General features: G+C 62.1%; 1 protein-coding gene across 3 annotated transcripts; it reads right to left on the bottom strand.

The window, feature by feature from the left end:
* Positions 1-800: 800 nt before the first annotated feature.
* DPEP1 (dipeptidase 1) lies at positions 801-14,405 on the bottom strand. 3 transcript variants are annotated; one of them, XM_032326500.1, is made up of 11 exons: positions 13,737-14,403; positions 7,387-7,590; positions 3,323-3,455; positions 2,961-3,093; positions 2,682-2,832; positions 2,432-2,501; positions 1,935-2,111; positions 1,756-1,840; positions 1,596-1,671; positions 1,252-1,387; positions 801-1,178 (listed from the first exon to the last, which is right to left on the bottom strand). In XM_032326500.1, the coding sequence occupies exons 2-11, from the start codon at positions 7,488-7,490 to the stop codon at positions 1,011-1,013; spliced, it is 1,233 nt and encodes a 410-aa protein (XP_032182391.1). In that variant the 5' UTR covers positions 7,491-7,590; positions 13,737-14,403; the 3' UTR covers positions 801-1,010. The 3 variants fall into 3 exon arrangements, with proteins under 3 accessions (XP_032182391.1, XP_032182393.1, XP_032182392.1); XM_032326502.1 differs by lacking the exon at positions 13,737-14,403 and adding an exon at positions 13,362-13,457 and having other exon boundaries at positions 7,387-7,593; XM_032326501.1 differs by lacking the exon at positions 1,935-2,111 and having other exon boundaries at positions 13,737-14,405.
* Between the last annotated feature and the right edge of the window lie 496 nt (positions 14,406-14,901).

Raw genomic sequence — 14,901 nt, 5'->3', positions numbered from 1 at the left:
AAGCTCGAGTGAACATGGGAATGAACTGTGGCAGGACACATTGACAGCACACAGCAGTGAGCCCCCTGGGACCAGGCCAGGCTCTGGGTGGCACCTGCAGCTGTGGCTCTCTGGGGTGGTTACGGGGTGGTGCACGTGGCAGGATTCGCCGTGCCACTCCTGCAGCGCACCCGAGGGGCCCTTCCCACGGCCTCTGCCAGAAAAGCCCCTGTGGCGGAATGGGGGGCTGTGGGCGGGACCTGGCCAACTCGGGACAGAAACGATCTAACATTAAATCCCTCCAAAGTGATCCGCACATCCTCACCAGCGTCCCTCTGGGCACAGCAGACCTGCCTGGGAGTGAGAGGCTGGGACCCTCACGGGCCGAGGGCAGCCAGGCTCAGGTGGCGGCTGCACAGCTGTCCACTGATGTGTGGGCACCTTAGGGCGCAGAGCACCTAGGCAGGGGGCTCCTCCTGTGGTAGTAAAGCCTGTACCTGTCCAGGTGCAGTGTTCGTAGAGGCTCCAGCCTAAAACGGGGAGCAGGGCCAAGGGGTGAGCTGTGGGCACACAGGTGGCATGAGGGTGGGCACGTGTGTGCATCGTGGTGTGGGGCGTGCGGGGGAGGGGGCAACTGCGGCCTACGTGGTGTTTTCAGAGATGGAGGCAGTGCCCAGGCTGTGCCCTTTCTGACCCGGCTCTCCCAGGACCCAGGTGCTGCTGTGTCTGGAGGTCCAGTCTGGGACCATTTTTACAGAATTTGCCCTTGGGTGCCCAGGAGACCCCCCTCCAGGGCCGGGGTGCTGAGGACACACACCCTCTTGACTCAGAAGGGTCTTTGCCTTTATTGATGGTTGTGCTGCCTGTGGCGTGTCTGGGTCAGGCCTGCCTACAGCTCTCTGCCCTCCCAGGTACGTGCTCTGGAGAGGCCAGGCTTTGTGCGTGGGGGGCGGCTCCCTGGCATCTCCCTGCTCCGGTGGCCACGGTCTCCCCAGAGCTGTAGGAGCCCCTGAGGTCCAGACCTCAGGGTATCACAGAAGACACAGGCCAAGGAGGATGGTGCTGAGGGAGGCCAGCAGGGCCCCCGGCGGAGGGTGGAAGCTGGGAGCCTCTGAGTAGCCGTATGTCGTCCTGCAGGAACCCTGCAGCTCGCCCAGGGGGATGGGCACCTCCTCAGGGGTTCCCGCGTGGTCGCTCACCTGGGGAAAGACATGGGGGGCTGCCGGCCTTCGTGCCTGCAGGGAAGGCTGACTCGGCAGCAACCGTCCTCACCTGTTCCACGGCCTCAAAGACCCTGAGCAGGTTGTCGGCCAGCGCGCCCCTGACCTCTGCCTCTGTCCACCGCCTCCTGAGCAGCTCGGCCACCAGGTCTGGGTACTTGGACACGTCCTCAAGCCCCGAGGGGAGCCTGAGGTGAGGACAGAGAGAACCAGGCTCTGCATTCCAGGGTCAGGGCCTCGACCCACCACCCCCCACAGATCAGAGCTTCCCACGCCTTGAGAGGGAGACATGCCGGGCTTCTCCGCAGTCACTTTCTAGTTTCAGCCCCTCATGACATGTTTGGGGGTGGGCTGGCCCTCCTGGCTCCTCTACAGGACCCCGGCCTTGCCCCTTACCTTGAAACACCGTCATAGTCCCCACCAAAGCCCACGGCTCCGGCTCCGGCCACCTTCTTGATGTGGTCCAGATGGTCTGCCAAAGAAGGCAGTGGGTGTGGGTCCCAGCAGCCGCCCTCGACCGCCCCCCCCACTGCTGTGGCCGCTCACGTCCACCTACCTGCTACCTGGGACAGGGTGGCCTGCTGTTGGCAGGAGACGTAGTCGTTGTAGAAGTTCACCATCACCAGGCTGCCTGTCTGGTTCTGCTCAGAAGAAGGGGACAGCGGTGGGCGCGGGAGGGGCGCCGCAGCCCCGGGAGCAGGCCAGACCCCCGCGCCCTGGCCCGCAGTCCCTCACCACCAGCTGGAGCACGTCATCGGGCACATTGCGCCGGTGTCTGCACAGGCTGTAGGCTGAGGAGTGGCTGAAGATGAGGGGAGCCTTGGACAGACGCAGGGCAGCCTTCATGGCGGCCACGGACGCGTGGGCCAGGTCGATGATGACGCCCAGTCGGTTCATTTCTCTCACCACGCTCTGCACGGACACGGCCGCGGGGGCCGGCAAGGCCGCACTGAGCACACTGGTGTTTGCACAGCCCTCTGGGGCTCGCCGCAGCTCCCCTGACAAGTCTGGGCATTGGGCGTGGGATTGGGCAGGTTACCGGGCTGGGCCAGGTGCTTGTGAACTCTTCAGGGGCGGGGGGGGGGGGGGCCTGCAGGTTCCGGCACGTGCCTACCCTGGGACAACCCCTGCCAGCTCCAGCTGATTATAAGCCGAGGGCCCAAGACACGAGACCCTGTCTGCTGGGTCACTTCTCCAAGAGGACTGTGGTCCCTGCCGAATGCCCCCCTCACCTGGCCAAACTCTGACAGGCCTTGGCTCTGGGCCTGATCCTCTCCGGTGTCCACGAGCCAGTTGTCAGCCCTGGGAAAGGGGACAGCAGGTGTCCCAGGGGCAGAGTGGTCATCCTGGTCTGCCCATGTCCCAGACACCGCCCGATCCCCACCCCAGGACAGGTAGGTACAGGAGGAGGGGAGGGCTCATGTTGGACCCCAGGGCCCAGGACCCTCCCGCACGGCGCAGGCCATCCCTGGGGGCCCTTACCAGGGCGTGTTGCAGCTGTGGGTGAGGGTCAGGTAGCGCATGCCCAGGTGGTAGAGAGCCCGCAGGACGCCCAGGCTGCTGTCAATGGAGTGGCCGCCCTCCACGCCGATGAGACTGGCTACCCTCCCCTCCTGGAAGGCCTGCCGGATGCCTGCGAGGATAGCCAGCTGGGGGCAGCCCGGGGTGTCCCGGGGCTTCCAAAGAGGGCACCCCTGAGCGGCACCGGGCTGGGGTGGGGAGGAGCAGGGGCTCCAGGGGGCGGGCTGCACCGGCACCCACCTGTGCTGTTGGTGACACACACGAAGGTCTCGGGGTACATCTGGCACATGCGGTGGATGACGTCAATCTGCTCCAGGATCCTCCTCACGGCATCCTTGTTCTGGGTGTCGCAGGGGGTGTATGCAGACCAGAACTGGGGGCCCAGGGGAGAGGGGCGGGGCGCTGAGGTTCTGGGCCCCCCGCCCAAATGCACGCCATCCCACTTCCCTCCTGTCTCGGAAGCCCTCCCCTGGCCTGTGTGGCTCGGAGACCCCCTGAAGGCTCTGGGCCCTAAGGTTCCCAGGCGTACCCGCCGCAAGTGAGGGGTAGCCCCTTAGCCAGGACCTGGGCAGAGGCCAGTGCGGGGCTGAGCCAGGCCATACCTGGGCCCCCACAAAGCCAGCCCTGAGCTTGGGGATGTTGGTGTGGGTCTGGGTGAGGCTTGTCAGGTCGGCCGCCTTCTCCTGGAGCTGGTTGTTGAACATGGTTAGCAGCTGCCACGGGAGGTCGTTGTGCCTGGGGGAGGCCAGAAGAGAGGGTGGGAGGCGGGCAGGATGGCCACACAGACGGAGCCAGCCACAGGGGTGGTACCGGGCTCCTTAGCTAACCCTGCAGGGTAGCTGCTCCCGGGGGCTCCAGCAGGGGACTGGGAGCTGAGAGCGCCTCTGGGGGGGTCTTCCCTCCGAGGATCATCCCCATGGAAGAGAGAGAAGCAGCCGTGGCAGCAGGGGCAGGGGTGCAGACAGGGCTGGCTGACCCTGGGTAGCTGGGTGCAGACCCTGACCCTGACTGTCTTCCCAAGTTAGAGATGAAATCCTTGGGGCGCCTGGGTGGCTCAGTGTGTTAAGCCTCTGCCTCCGGCTCAGGTCATGATCCCAGGGTCCTGAGATCGAGCCCCACATCGGGCTCTCTGCTCAGCGGGGAGCCTGCTTCCCCCTCCCCGCCTGTCTGCCTACTTGTGATTGCTCTCTCTGTGTCAAATAAATAAATAAAATCTTTTTTTTTTCAAAGATTTGTATTTATTTGACAGAGATCACAAGCAGGCAGAGAGGCAGGCAGAGAGGAGGGGAAGCGGGCTCCACGCTGAGCAGAGAGCCCGATGCGGGGCTCGATCCGTGGACTTTGGGATCATGACCTGAGCCGAAGGCAGAGGCTTTAACCCACTGAGCCACCCAGGCGCCCACAAATAAATAAAATATTAAAAAAAAAAAAAAAGATGAAATCCTCTCCTTGTTGGGAGGGGTGGGGATGTGGATGTGGCCTGCCTCTGGGGGCCTGGCACCCCCACCCCTTACTCCTGGGGCAGCAGGAGCAGGGCACTGGGACATGGGACCAAGCACGTCCTGATATGCTCCGCAAGGACTGAGGCCCCTCTGAGTTTTCCCAGGAGCCAGTACGGGTGAGAGCTTGGGAGGGAGAGAGGGGAGGGCGAGGGCAGGAGGAGTGGGCTGGAACATCAGCAGCTGGTTGGGGCTGCAAAGGCAGAACCCGCTGCGGGGGAGGGAGCAGATTGCTTCCTGGACCCAGGAACAAGTTGCAGCCTGAAGGGCAAAAGACCTCTGGGCCGCCAGGTCCCCCTAAGCTCCACATGTGGAAGAGGGTGGGCCAGGGAACTCATGGGAAACGCAGAGTCTCAGGCCCAGCTCAGCCCTGGGCCGTTGGAATCTGCGCTTGAATCGGCCAAGCCTGGACTGTGGGACACCTGTGGGGAAGCCCGAGGTAGATGCTAGGACCTGGGCCTCGCAGGCCAGCCGCCCCTACTCTCCTGGGGGGCTCCCACCACTAATGCATTCCGATGTGCAGGGTGTGGGCTGGTGGTCAGGACGCTTCTGGGCACCGAGAGGTGGGTGGGAAGGTGAATGCCAGAGCCCGGATGCCACTGGGTGCTGCCTGGGGCAGGGCTAGGCAGGGCCCCTGGACAGGACTTTACACCCTCCAGCCACCGGCCAGAAACCCTCCAGGAGGGAGGGGCACTTTCACTGGAGCCCAGGGTGGGGAACAGAGGGCACCTTGGCCCTGCGGTCAGCACCGCTGCTCCGGAGCCTGCTGGACCCACCCTCCTTATCTGTGTGGCAGGGGCGGTGTCCCCAGTGGTGATCTGAGGATGCGATCCCTGCTCGAAGGGGGGAGGTGACAGTTCCAAGCACTTAAAGGACAGCTAGGTATTGTAGGAGACTGCTGGTGGCTTGTTATCCATTCTCCACCTTTTCCTTGGTAAGAGCACCTCCTATTTCTTTTAAAAGAGTACTTCCTTGTCAGAGAAAGAGAGCACAGCAGGGGCAGCAGGAGGGTCTCTGTTGAGCTAGGAGTCCGACCACAGGACTCGATCCCAGAACCCTGGGATCATGATCTGAGCCGAAGGCAGACACTTCATCGACTGACCCACCCAGGTGTCCCCCAAACCCCCTATTTTTAGCAGGGAACATGGCCATTTGAAATAAAGATACTTTCCTGCCGCTTAATAACCGGGTGTGGCCATGTGACTAAGTTCCACCCTTTGGCAGCTTCCAAAAGCTCTGGTTGACAGACAGCTGTTGCTCACTCTTTGCCCTTTCTGTGTCCTTCCTCATTCCTGCTGGCCACAATGCAGATGTAAAGGCCGGAGCTGGTGCAGCGGCTTTGCACCACGAGGCGACTACGGGAATGATGGCCACCATGTTCCATTACGGAACACCATGCCAAGACTGCCTCTAGATTTCTCTTGCTGAAACCACTTCCTTGGGTCTCTCACCTGCACAAGTAATGCAGGTAGCTAACCGTAACCTATCTGCTAGTATTGGTTTTGGTCCTATCATTCTAGTCTTAACTTGCTAGCTCTTTGGACAATCCCAGATCCCCGAATCCCAGTTCCCTGCATATTCCTGGCTGTCTAGGCTCTTTGATCCATATTATGCCCCCCATACAGGCCTCTGGACCCCCACCCCCCCCTGTGCTCAGACCTCCCTCTCTGTGCCCAGCTACCCTCCGCAGCCCCTCAGAATGAAGGAGCAGAGCACCTTCCCAGTCTCATACTGTTGGCCTCCTACTAGACAGCAGGGGCACCATGCAGGGTGGGAGCCCAGGGCAGCAGCTCCTGCACACACTTCTCCATGCTTCATCCCTCACGGAGCACACGTGAGGGGACCCTGGGGCCAGGAAGGAGACACAGGGGAGAAAGCAAGGGCAGAGGGGTGCACACTAGTCTCTGGCAGCCCCTCCCTTCTCTAGGGCTGCCACAGCTCCCTGGGGCTCCCTTAGAAGGACACAGCCCATTTTCTCTTCTTTACTTGCAGAGTTTTGTGACCGACAAAGCCCAGAGCATCTGCCAAAATCTAACAATGACTGTAACATTCACTGATCACTTACTGGGTGCCAGAGACACATGGGAGCAGTCCTAACATGCACCCCCAAGCGTGTGCCAGTGCGCCGCCCGTCGCTCTACGGACGGGGCATGGAGGGAAGGGAGGCGGCTCTCTGTGGGTCTGCGGGGACTGGCGACAGGAAGGGCAGCCAGGCTGGGAAGGCTGGGGTGCGCGCCCCGCTGGCACTGCACGCAAGTCAGCAATCCCGGGAGGAGATGGGGGTGGCAGCATGGGTGTGAGGACAAGCAGGGACGGGGGAGCCTGCCTGGAGCATCCGGGGGCATGGGGATGGCCAAGGGTGGCAGGGAGGGGGCTCGGAGGCCAGTGGAGGACTCTGGCCATACTCTGAGCTCAGTGGGAGCCATGGCGGGTGGGGACTTTGAGCCAGAAGGACAGGACTGGAACTCATGTCTCCCAGACTCCCTCTGGCCACAGCACTGAGAGCAGATCTCAGCTGGTGGAAGCCACAACAGTCAGAGTCTCACTGGTGACCCGGTGGAGGTGGACATGGGGGCTGGAAAGGGGTCAGCAGGAATGAGTGGGTCAGTGAGCACACAGGTGAGGTCAAGCTGTGCACACAGCGCGGAGGTCCTGGGGCGTGATGAAGTCTCCTCCAGGGGCATGCAGGAGTGGGGGGGAACAAGGAAGGTCTCAGAGGTTGGCCAAGAGGCCCAGGAAAGGCCTCCCAGGGGCCCATGGTAGATGCCACTCTTCCCGCAGCTTCAGGTGAAGAAGGGAAGGCTCCAGGAGGTGATACGGCTCCTTGGGCTGTGCGGCTAGTTGGAGGCACACCTCCCCAACACCTCCAACCCTCCACACCCAACACCCACTCCGAGCTGGGATCTGGCCCCTAGGGTGCAGGGGGCGGGATATAGGGGACCCCAGGAGCTGCTGAGGGCCTGAGGTCTTGGACCTGCTCCATTCCTGCTGACTCTCTGAGGGGCCCTCAGAGACCCCAGAAGAAGCTGAGACCAGCAAAGGGGAAGGGTCATGCTGTGGATGGAGACCCTGCGTCGCAGCAGAGAACGGCTGTCCTCGAGTTAGCGGCATAAGAGCCGCTGGCCCCCCAGCCCCATCCCCGCTCTGTCACACGAGTGGTGGCTTACCCGTCGATGACAGGTGTGGCCCGCATGATCTTCTCAGCCTCACCCCGGAACTGGTCTCCGGAGCAGAGGGCCACGAGGGGCCAGAGCCACCAGACCGTCTGCATGCTGCCGTCCGCAGGGTCCTGCCCGCCACGCTGTGGGGCGTCCGTCCAAACCTTGCTGCTGGGGGCACCACAGAGCCCGGCTGCTCTGCAAGGCGCTGCTCTGCGTGCAGAAGAGGAAGCAGAGGTCTTCGGTCGGGCGATCCCGGCCAGGAGCCGTCCGCGCCAGGCTCCCGCGTTCAATCAGTAACCAGCACTTTCCTGGGAAGGGGGTGGGCTGGGCAGAGGGAAAGTCCTGGCTCCTGGGTGCTGGGTGTCACTGGCAGCCCAGCCCAGGTATTGTCACAGGCCAATGACCCAGGGGAGCACCCAAGGCTGAGTAAAAGGGCAGACACGGGAGGGTCACCGAGTGTTAACTGTGAGCTCACTCCCACCGCAACCTGCGGACTGACATCTGCAAAGAACTGTGACACCGCTCAGAGTTGCCCTCGTGATGCAACCGCTGTCTGCCCTTACAAGGGCGTGAACACAAAGGGTGGCGCCTGGTCCCCACCCCGGGGAGGCTCCCACCACACACACACACCCTAGGGCCGGGGGCCTGCAGCACACAGATGTCCCCGCCACCCACTGCCTGGATGCAGGCTTCCGGCTGACAGGCAAACCGTGGGGGCTTGGGCCAGAAATCTGGGGTGTCAGTGTTTCTCAGCCCTGCTGCCCACTCAGGGCTCCCAGAGCCCAGTCCCTGCTGAGACCAGAGGGTTGGTCCCAGGGCTGGGCCAGCATCCAGGGCTCTGGGGTGCAGCAGGGCTGGGAGCGAGCCAGGCCAGCAAGGCTGGTGAGAGGTATGGGTGAGGGAGAGAGACCCCAGTCTGCTCCGGGCCCATAGGGCCCTCTCAGGTGGTAGGGGCACATGGACCCTGCACACTCACCAGGGTCCCTGAGGCCTCTGCCCTGGACAGCGTTGGAGCCTCAAGCAGACCTTCCCTGGGGAGCACGCCCTCTGCTCGCCCCACCTCCAAGGACGGGCCCTGCTGCTCGCCTGAGAGAGGAGGTCGCGTCCCAGCCCTGGCTGCCACCATGAGCGGAGTGTCTGTGCCTGGGCCTCTGCCCATTTCTCCCTGTTGAGGCGGTGGTGGGAAGGCCCACCGGGGCCGAACTGAGGGTAGCAGCCTTTCTCCACTCCGCCGCCTGATCCTCCGCCCACCACTCCCAAGCCCGGGGAGGAGCCATGACCCTGGGGTGCAGGGATGTCCTGGTGCCACTGGCCCCAGTCCCCATTAACGACTTTCTCTGCCAGGACCCCCGGGTCACCCCTGAACCTGGCCAGGGGGTTTGAGCCTCACCCAGTCCTGACCAGAGAAGACCTGCCTTGATGGGTGAGGAGCAGAGTCCAGGCCCACACTCTGGGCCCTGGGCTCTCAGCAGACCACGGTAGGGGGTGGTGGGGGTGCTGCCAGGAAGCCCAGGGCCGGATGGAACCAGGAGTCCCTGCGGAGGAGACACATGCACCTGCTCGCCCTCCGCGGTGGCCTGCTGCAGACTCCGGTTTCCCTTACCTCCGACCTCCGTGACACGTCTCTTTGAGACCTGGATGCCGCTTCATGGGCGGACTTTGGTCTGCTGGTGGCTGCGGGCCGGCCTTCCCCACGGAGAGCCCCCCTTCTCTGGGAACCTCTCCTGGAATCCGTTCTCTGCCTTTAGTAACGTGTGCGTACCCTATCCTCACGCGTCTTTATTTCTAACCTGTCTTCTCCTTCCTGAGTTGGATCCCAAGAGCACATGATGGGATCGTATCTCGTAGCCTCCTCTGAGCTCGCTCTAAATGTGCTCCAGCCGGTCGGCTCTTTGCTGTCTGCCCTGGCCCCTCCGCGGGTTTTTGCCTTTGCCGTAATTTTCCGGTTATTTCAATCCCACGTCACTCACACTCAGGAAGTTCCTTACTTTCTCTTCTCTTGGTAGATATTTATTTGAATCTATGTCTCACTTGTCTTACTTTCTTGGGCTGTTCCCCAGGCACGGTGACACCCTCGTGAGTTCACACGGGGAACGAGCCTGACCCTCCCGGCTCCCCCATCCGGCACTGCGACCGTGAGGCTCGGGTCTGCCCCTTGTTCGTACACGGTCTTGTAGGTCCTTGAGGTCTCCTTCCCTTCATCCGTCCCCAGATGGCCCCAGTGTCCGTCCTTTTGAAACCCTCCTGACCCTTGGTTTTGACCTTCTGTTTTTCAAATTCAGAATTCACCTGAGTGACGGGCTCCATGGCCCTGACTTTACGTGCGGCTTTGCTCATTGTGCCTGGACTTCCTCTTTGCACTCGCAGGGTTTGGGTCTCCGGAGCCGGCTCCCTGCTTCTCCCTGGTACTCAGGGAGCCCGGTGGGGCGCGAGAAGAGGCAAGCACTGGCTTCAGGTCAAACTCCACAGTGGAGGGGCCAACGATACTTCAGGCCTCAAAGTGAATAGTACATCAGTGCAGTATTTCTAAAAATCAAACATTTGTGCAAAAAAATACATGAATAAAAGATAAACTTTCAAGTGAAGACAGGGCCAGTATTCTGACCTCCCCTTCTGGGCCCAACTCCAACACAGCTCCACCGGCACGCGCCTCTGGGAGGCCCACTCTGTGCCCTAACACCGGCTGCCCAGGACACAGGGCAGCATCTCCAGGAGTCGAGCTGTGCACGGGACCACACCCCCTGCTCCTGAGTAGTAGTAGGGTGCCACTCAGAGGAGAGGACTCCAGGCCACTGGGGTCAGCAACACGTGGGAGGCCCCATGTGACCTTGGTCGGACGTCATGACGGTTCAGAGCGTCACACCGAGGGTGATCCGGCTCCGAGCTGTCCGGGCAGAGGCTTAGGCCCACACTGAGGGTCCCATTTCCCATCACTTCTTTGTCTGGCTCATAACTTGTGGGGGACGAGGCAGCGAGGCTGAGTGGGCTTGGGGTCAGGCTGCTGGGTCTCCTCAGCCTCGGTTTCTCTGCAGAGCAGAAGTCACTGAGTCCTGTTGGAAGTGCTAACCTGGGAGCCTCCCAGAACCACGCCCCGTGGGCCAAGGCGCTCTGAGCTCCCACGTAAGCCCGTTTGCTCCGGACGGCTTCGTCGCTCACCTGGAGTCTCTGCTCCTCCTTCTTGTCCTCCCGGTGCTACTGCCGTATTCTCCGTCTCCCAAGTGCCGGGCTTCATCTCGTGGCCCCTTACTTTGGATCTGGTTTCCACTTAATGTCTCCACTATGTGCCTAGCTCTCTTTTTGGTTTATGTTCTTATTTTGTTAGAGCTGGTCCTTAAATCGTTCCTTAGCAGTGGGTATGTGGGAAGTAAGTGTCTGAGTCCTTGAATGCACGTGTCTTTATGTTCTCCTCATAACTGGTCAGTGCTGGGCGCTTCGGGGGCTCAGTCTGTGAAGCATCCGCCTTCAGGTCAGGTCTCAACCCCGGGGTCCTGGCATCGAGGCCCACCCTGGGCTCCCTGCTTAGCGGGGAGCCTGCTTCTCCCTTTCCCTCTGCCTCTGCCCCTCTGCTTGACCACTCTCTCTCTCTCTGATGTGAGCTCTTTTGGATTCTCTTCTTCTTACCCAAATACACAAGAACAGGGGTCTGCTCTTCCATTAGCCCCTGGAGGAGGCAGGTGAGGAAGTTGGGGGACTTCTCACGGCGTTCACTGCCCCTTCCAGGGTCCTCCCCTGGCTGCGGGGGCTGTGTGGCGTCCATCCTCCGCAACCCCACGCAGCAGCGGTCCAGGGAGAGAGCCAGGGGCCGGCCTGGCCCCGGCTATTCATTTTTAAGGATTCACTATGAGGAGGGGATGAGGAGGGGGAGGCTCTTTTGCGAAGAGCCCAGAGCCCGTGCTTCACAAGGAGACAGTCCTGGCCTCGGACCCCACGCCGTGGCGGGTCGCACTTCCCGGAGACGGCTGCCGCAGAGCCTACCCGCCCACGGGCTACCCTCACGGTGCAACGCTGAGTGGTCCGTGGAGAGGTGACTGCCTCGAGCCTCCTGGCTGACAGAAGGTGGCAGGCGTGACTTCTGGGCTCCTGCCTGGCTCCGTCCTCCGGACACCTGGCCTGGCTGGGTTCTTGCCAACAGCCCCAGTGCGGCCCCGGCAGACAGACAGACACAAGCTTTCTGGTGATCTCAGCACCACTTCCAAGGCTTCCGGCTGAGGCCCAGCCCAGGGGCCAGAGACCCGCCAGGCCCTGATGCAGCCCCGGCCCACAGGAAGGAGGGCGTGAACGGGATGGTGTGCACCCGTGTTATGCAGCAGGAGAGAACTGACACACCGGCCCCTTCACTGTCACCAGTGACGGCGGTCTTCCTGTCTGCGAAATGGGCGTGACTAACCCAAACCTCACGGAGAGCGGCTCTGCCTCCCACTCCCGGCCGCCGCCTCCTCTCTGCCCCACGGTTGCTTCCTCCAGCCAGGAGAGGCCTCCTGGGCCCGCCTCACATCTCGGTTTCAGACAACATGGGTCTGCCGTGGGTGGCCCTCCACCAGGGATTGAAGCCAGGCCAGTGCTCTTCCCAGCTGGTCCCTGGGAGGAATGGTGAGGCCCCCGATGAGGCTCTTTCAGACCCTCCCCTCCTCCTGGCCCCACGGCCATGTCCCATGCAAGCAGCCTCCACCCAATCCTTGCCTCCAGCCCGGCTTTCCGGGGAGTGCTCAGCAGTGTGCTTGCGATCGTCCCACTTTTTATTTAAATAATGGGAAAAGTGTTATTATTGAGAAGTCAGCAGCACTTGCGGTAAGCAGAAGGAACACAGTGAAAATAAACACATGGAAACAGAACAGTACCACCAAGTCTCAGCCAGAGCCATGGGGAAACAACACGCGCAGGGACAGCGGCCGGGGCGCGCCCCACCGGCCGGCAGGACCTCTGTGCAAACCTGCCGCACGCGCAGCCAGGAGGCCACCAGAGGCCTCGGTCCTTGGCCCCTCACGGAAGCCGAGGACCAGGAATTATCAGTTGAATTCCACCAACACTGCCTCCTCGCGGGAGACCCAAGAAAGCCTCTCCCACCAGCTGGTCAGAGGACCAGCCCAGGCAGGTGGCTCAGCGCAGCGTGGAGGCCCCTAGATCTGTGACCCCCCTTCACAGGCGCATGTGCCCTACAGCGTGCACACACACGTGCGGAAACACACACACACACAGAAACCCCACACACAGACGTGCGCCCCCAACGCATGCCCTGGACAGAGCGCCCCATGACGGAGACGCGCACGCAGACGTGCCCACACCCCCACGGACAGCACCCACGTCCACATCCAGACGTCCGGCACCTGCACACGTTCACACCTGACGACACGCCCGCCTGGGGCCCACCACGCACGTGCACATGTGCCCATGGACATCACAGACAGGAAAGCTCGGACGTCCCACACCCTTGCGGGGAGGATGGAGCAGGGGCGCGGCGGGGCGTCCCTGGGGGGGTCCAGGGCGCAGGGCCGGCTCCAGCCTTTCTCCCAGGCTACCTTGGCCCTAGAGTGTCCTTAAGCCCCTCAACCTTCCAGGCCTAGCCAGGAGGCCACCACACTGACCTCTGCCCCCCAGTGTCCGCAGAGATGATACCTCTGTCGCGCCGACGGTTGTCTTCAGGCCGGTGGCTTCTCCACAGCCCTCCTGGTCCCACCTTGTCCTCTACCCCCTGGGGAGAGCGCGGAACCCTACTGTCTCCCTCCACTGCTCTGAGCCTCCTGACCCCCTGTCCACACAGCAGGGGGTCCCGGACACCCCCACCCCCACCCCCACCCCAGGACTTCCCCAAGAGGCTCCTACGAGGTCAGCCGAGAAGGCAGGGCTCTGGCTGTGTCTCACCACCTCCCCAAACCCAGAAGTGAACTTTTTTTTTTTTTTTGAGAGAGAGACAGAGCAGGGAGAGAGGGGCGGAGGGGGGCGGTACAGAACCCTCAAGCCGACCCCGGCTGAGCACAGACCCAGATGCAGGGCTCAGTCCCAGGACCCTGTGATCACGACCTGAGCCGAAGTCAAGAGTCGACGCTTCACCGACTGCAGCCCTCAGGCGCTCACAGAAGTGACCTTACCTCTCTGCCTGCCATCTATCACCCAAGAATCCCAGAACCCAGCCTGCGGGGCCCTTTCTTTCCCCCCACTGACAACACGCTCCTCTGTTGGCTATGCCTGAACCTGTCTGCCTCTGCCCAGGTCAAGCTCAGAGCCTCCCTGGGCATACAGCTGGTGCCCACTAATGAATGCAGCCTCGTCAGGTGGCTCTCCAGGGGGTGGGAGGAGACAGGCCTTCTACCCTGAGCGCCCTGGCCCCAGGCCCAGTTCCCAGGCTCCCCAAGACTCACCATGGGCAGGATGTCATGTGCCGTCTGCCTCTGGGCCGCTGCTCCCAGCTCGTGCGAGGTCTGCGTGGGGGGGTTGGTTTCTGTTTCTCTCAAGTTCGCCCCACCCCAGAGTTCTCCAGTCAGCTTCCCTCTTGCATAAAAAGCCACCTCTTTAAAAACAAGTCCTCCGGGGGCCTCTGCAATGCATCACAGCCACGGAGAGCAGGACCCGGGGGCTTAATGTCTTACACATGTCAGCTGGTTGTGGTTTCCGCAGACACGCATACACACCAGCCCACAGTCAGCCTTGTGCATTTGGCTGTCCCCTAGGGCCTGGGGTTCCCCTGTCCTGCAGGCTGGGCCTCAGGCCCCCAGGGTAGGCTGGCAGCCATAAGAAAGCATCCCAGACAGGAATGTGGGGTGTTCTCAGGTAGTCTACTAACATCAGAACCGAGGAACTGAGAGCCAGGGATGAGGGGCCTGGGGGCTGGGGGCTCACGGAGGGCTCACCGGGCCCCGGGCAGCCTGTCCCCCAAGGACCAGGGATGCCCACCCAGACACTCTCTCCCGGTCTTCTAGGCCCTGCCCACTGCCCTCACACCCTGGGGTCGAGAAGGACCTTCTGTGCCCAGGCTTGGGCCATGTCCTGTCTCGGTTACAGGAATGGGGTTGGCGCTAGCCCGGCCCAGAGGCTCGGGCCCTGGTTTCTATGCATCTCATGGGAGGCGGGTGATTTCCCCCACATTCCAGCTATTAGAGGACTGAAAGCAATCACGGATCGGAATGTCCTCTGGCAGAGCCGTGGGGACTTTCGAAATCAGGAAGATCTGTGGGGAACCGGGCTAGCTGTGGGATGGCTTCACCACGGGGCTGGGGGCACATACCATGGGGAGCACTCTCTCCAGGCATGCAGCAAGCTGTCCTGATCCCACAGGGTGAGGGTCAGCCAGCTGGGTCAGCAGCCTCGGAGGAGACACAGTGGGGGCATAGCCTCCTCCCTGGCTGCGGGACTCTCCTGGGCCTCAGTCACCGGTCCCAGAGCTGTGGCTCACACCGGACCTGGAGGGACATGGCTGAGAGGGGCCTCTCTGCCTCTCAGAGCTCAGGGAGTGAGGGGGACACTCCAGCAGAGCGAGAGATCCAGGGTGAGGGCAGGGCTGCCCAGCAGACAGCGACAGAGGCAGAA

The sequence above is a fragment of the Mustela erminea genome, chromosome 19 (genome assembly GCF_009829155.1).
Source record: "Mustela erminea isolate mMusErm1 chromosome 19, mMusErm1.Pri, whole genome shotgun sequence".
Taxonomy (NCBI): domain Eukaryota; kingdom Metazoa; phylum Chordata; class Mammalia; order Carnivora; family Mustelidae; genus Mustela; species Mustela erminea.
Note: the sequence above shows the minus strand (reverse complement) of the source record. Positions and strands in the feature narration are given on the sequence as shown.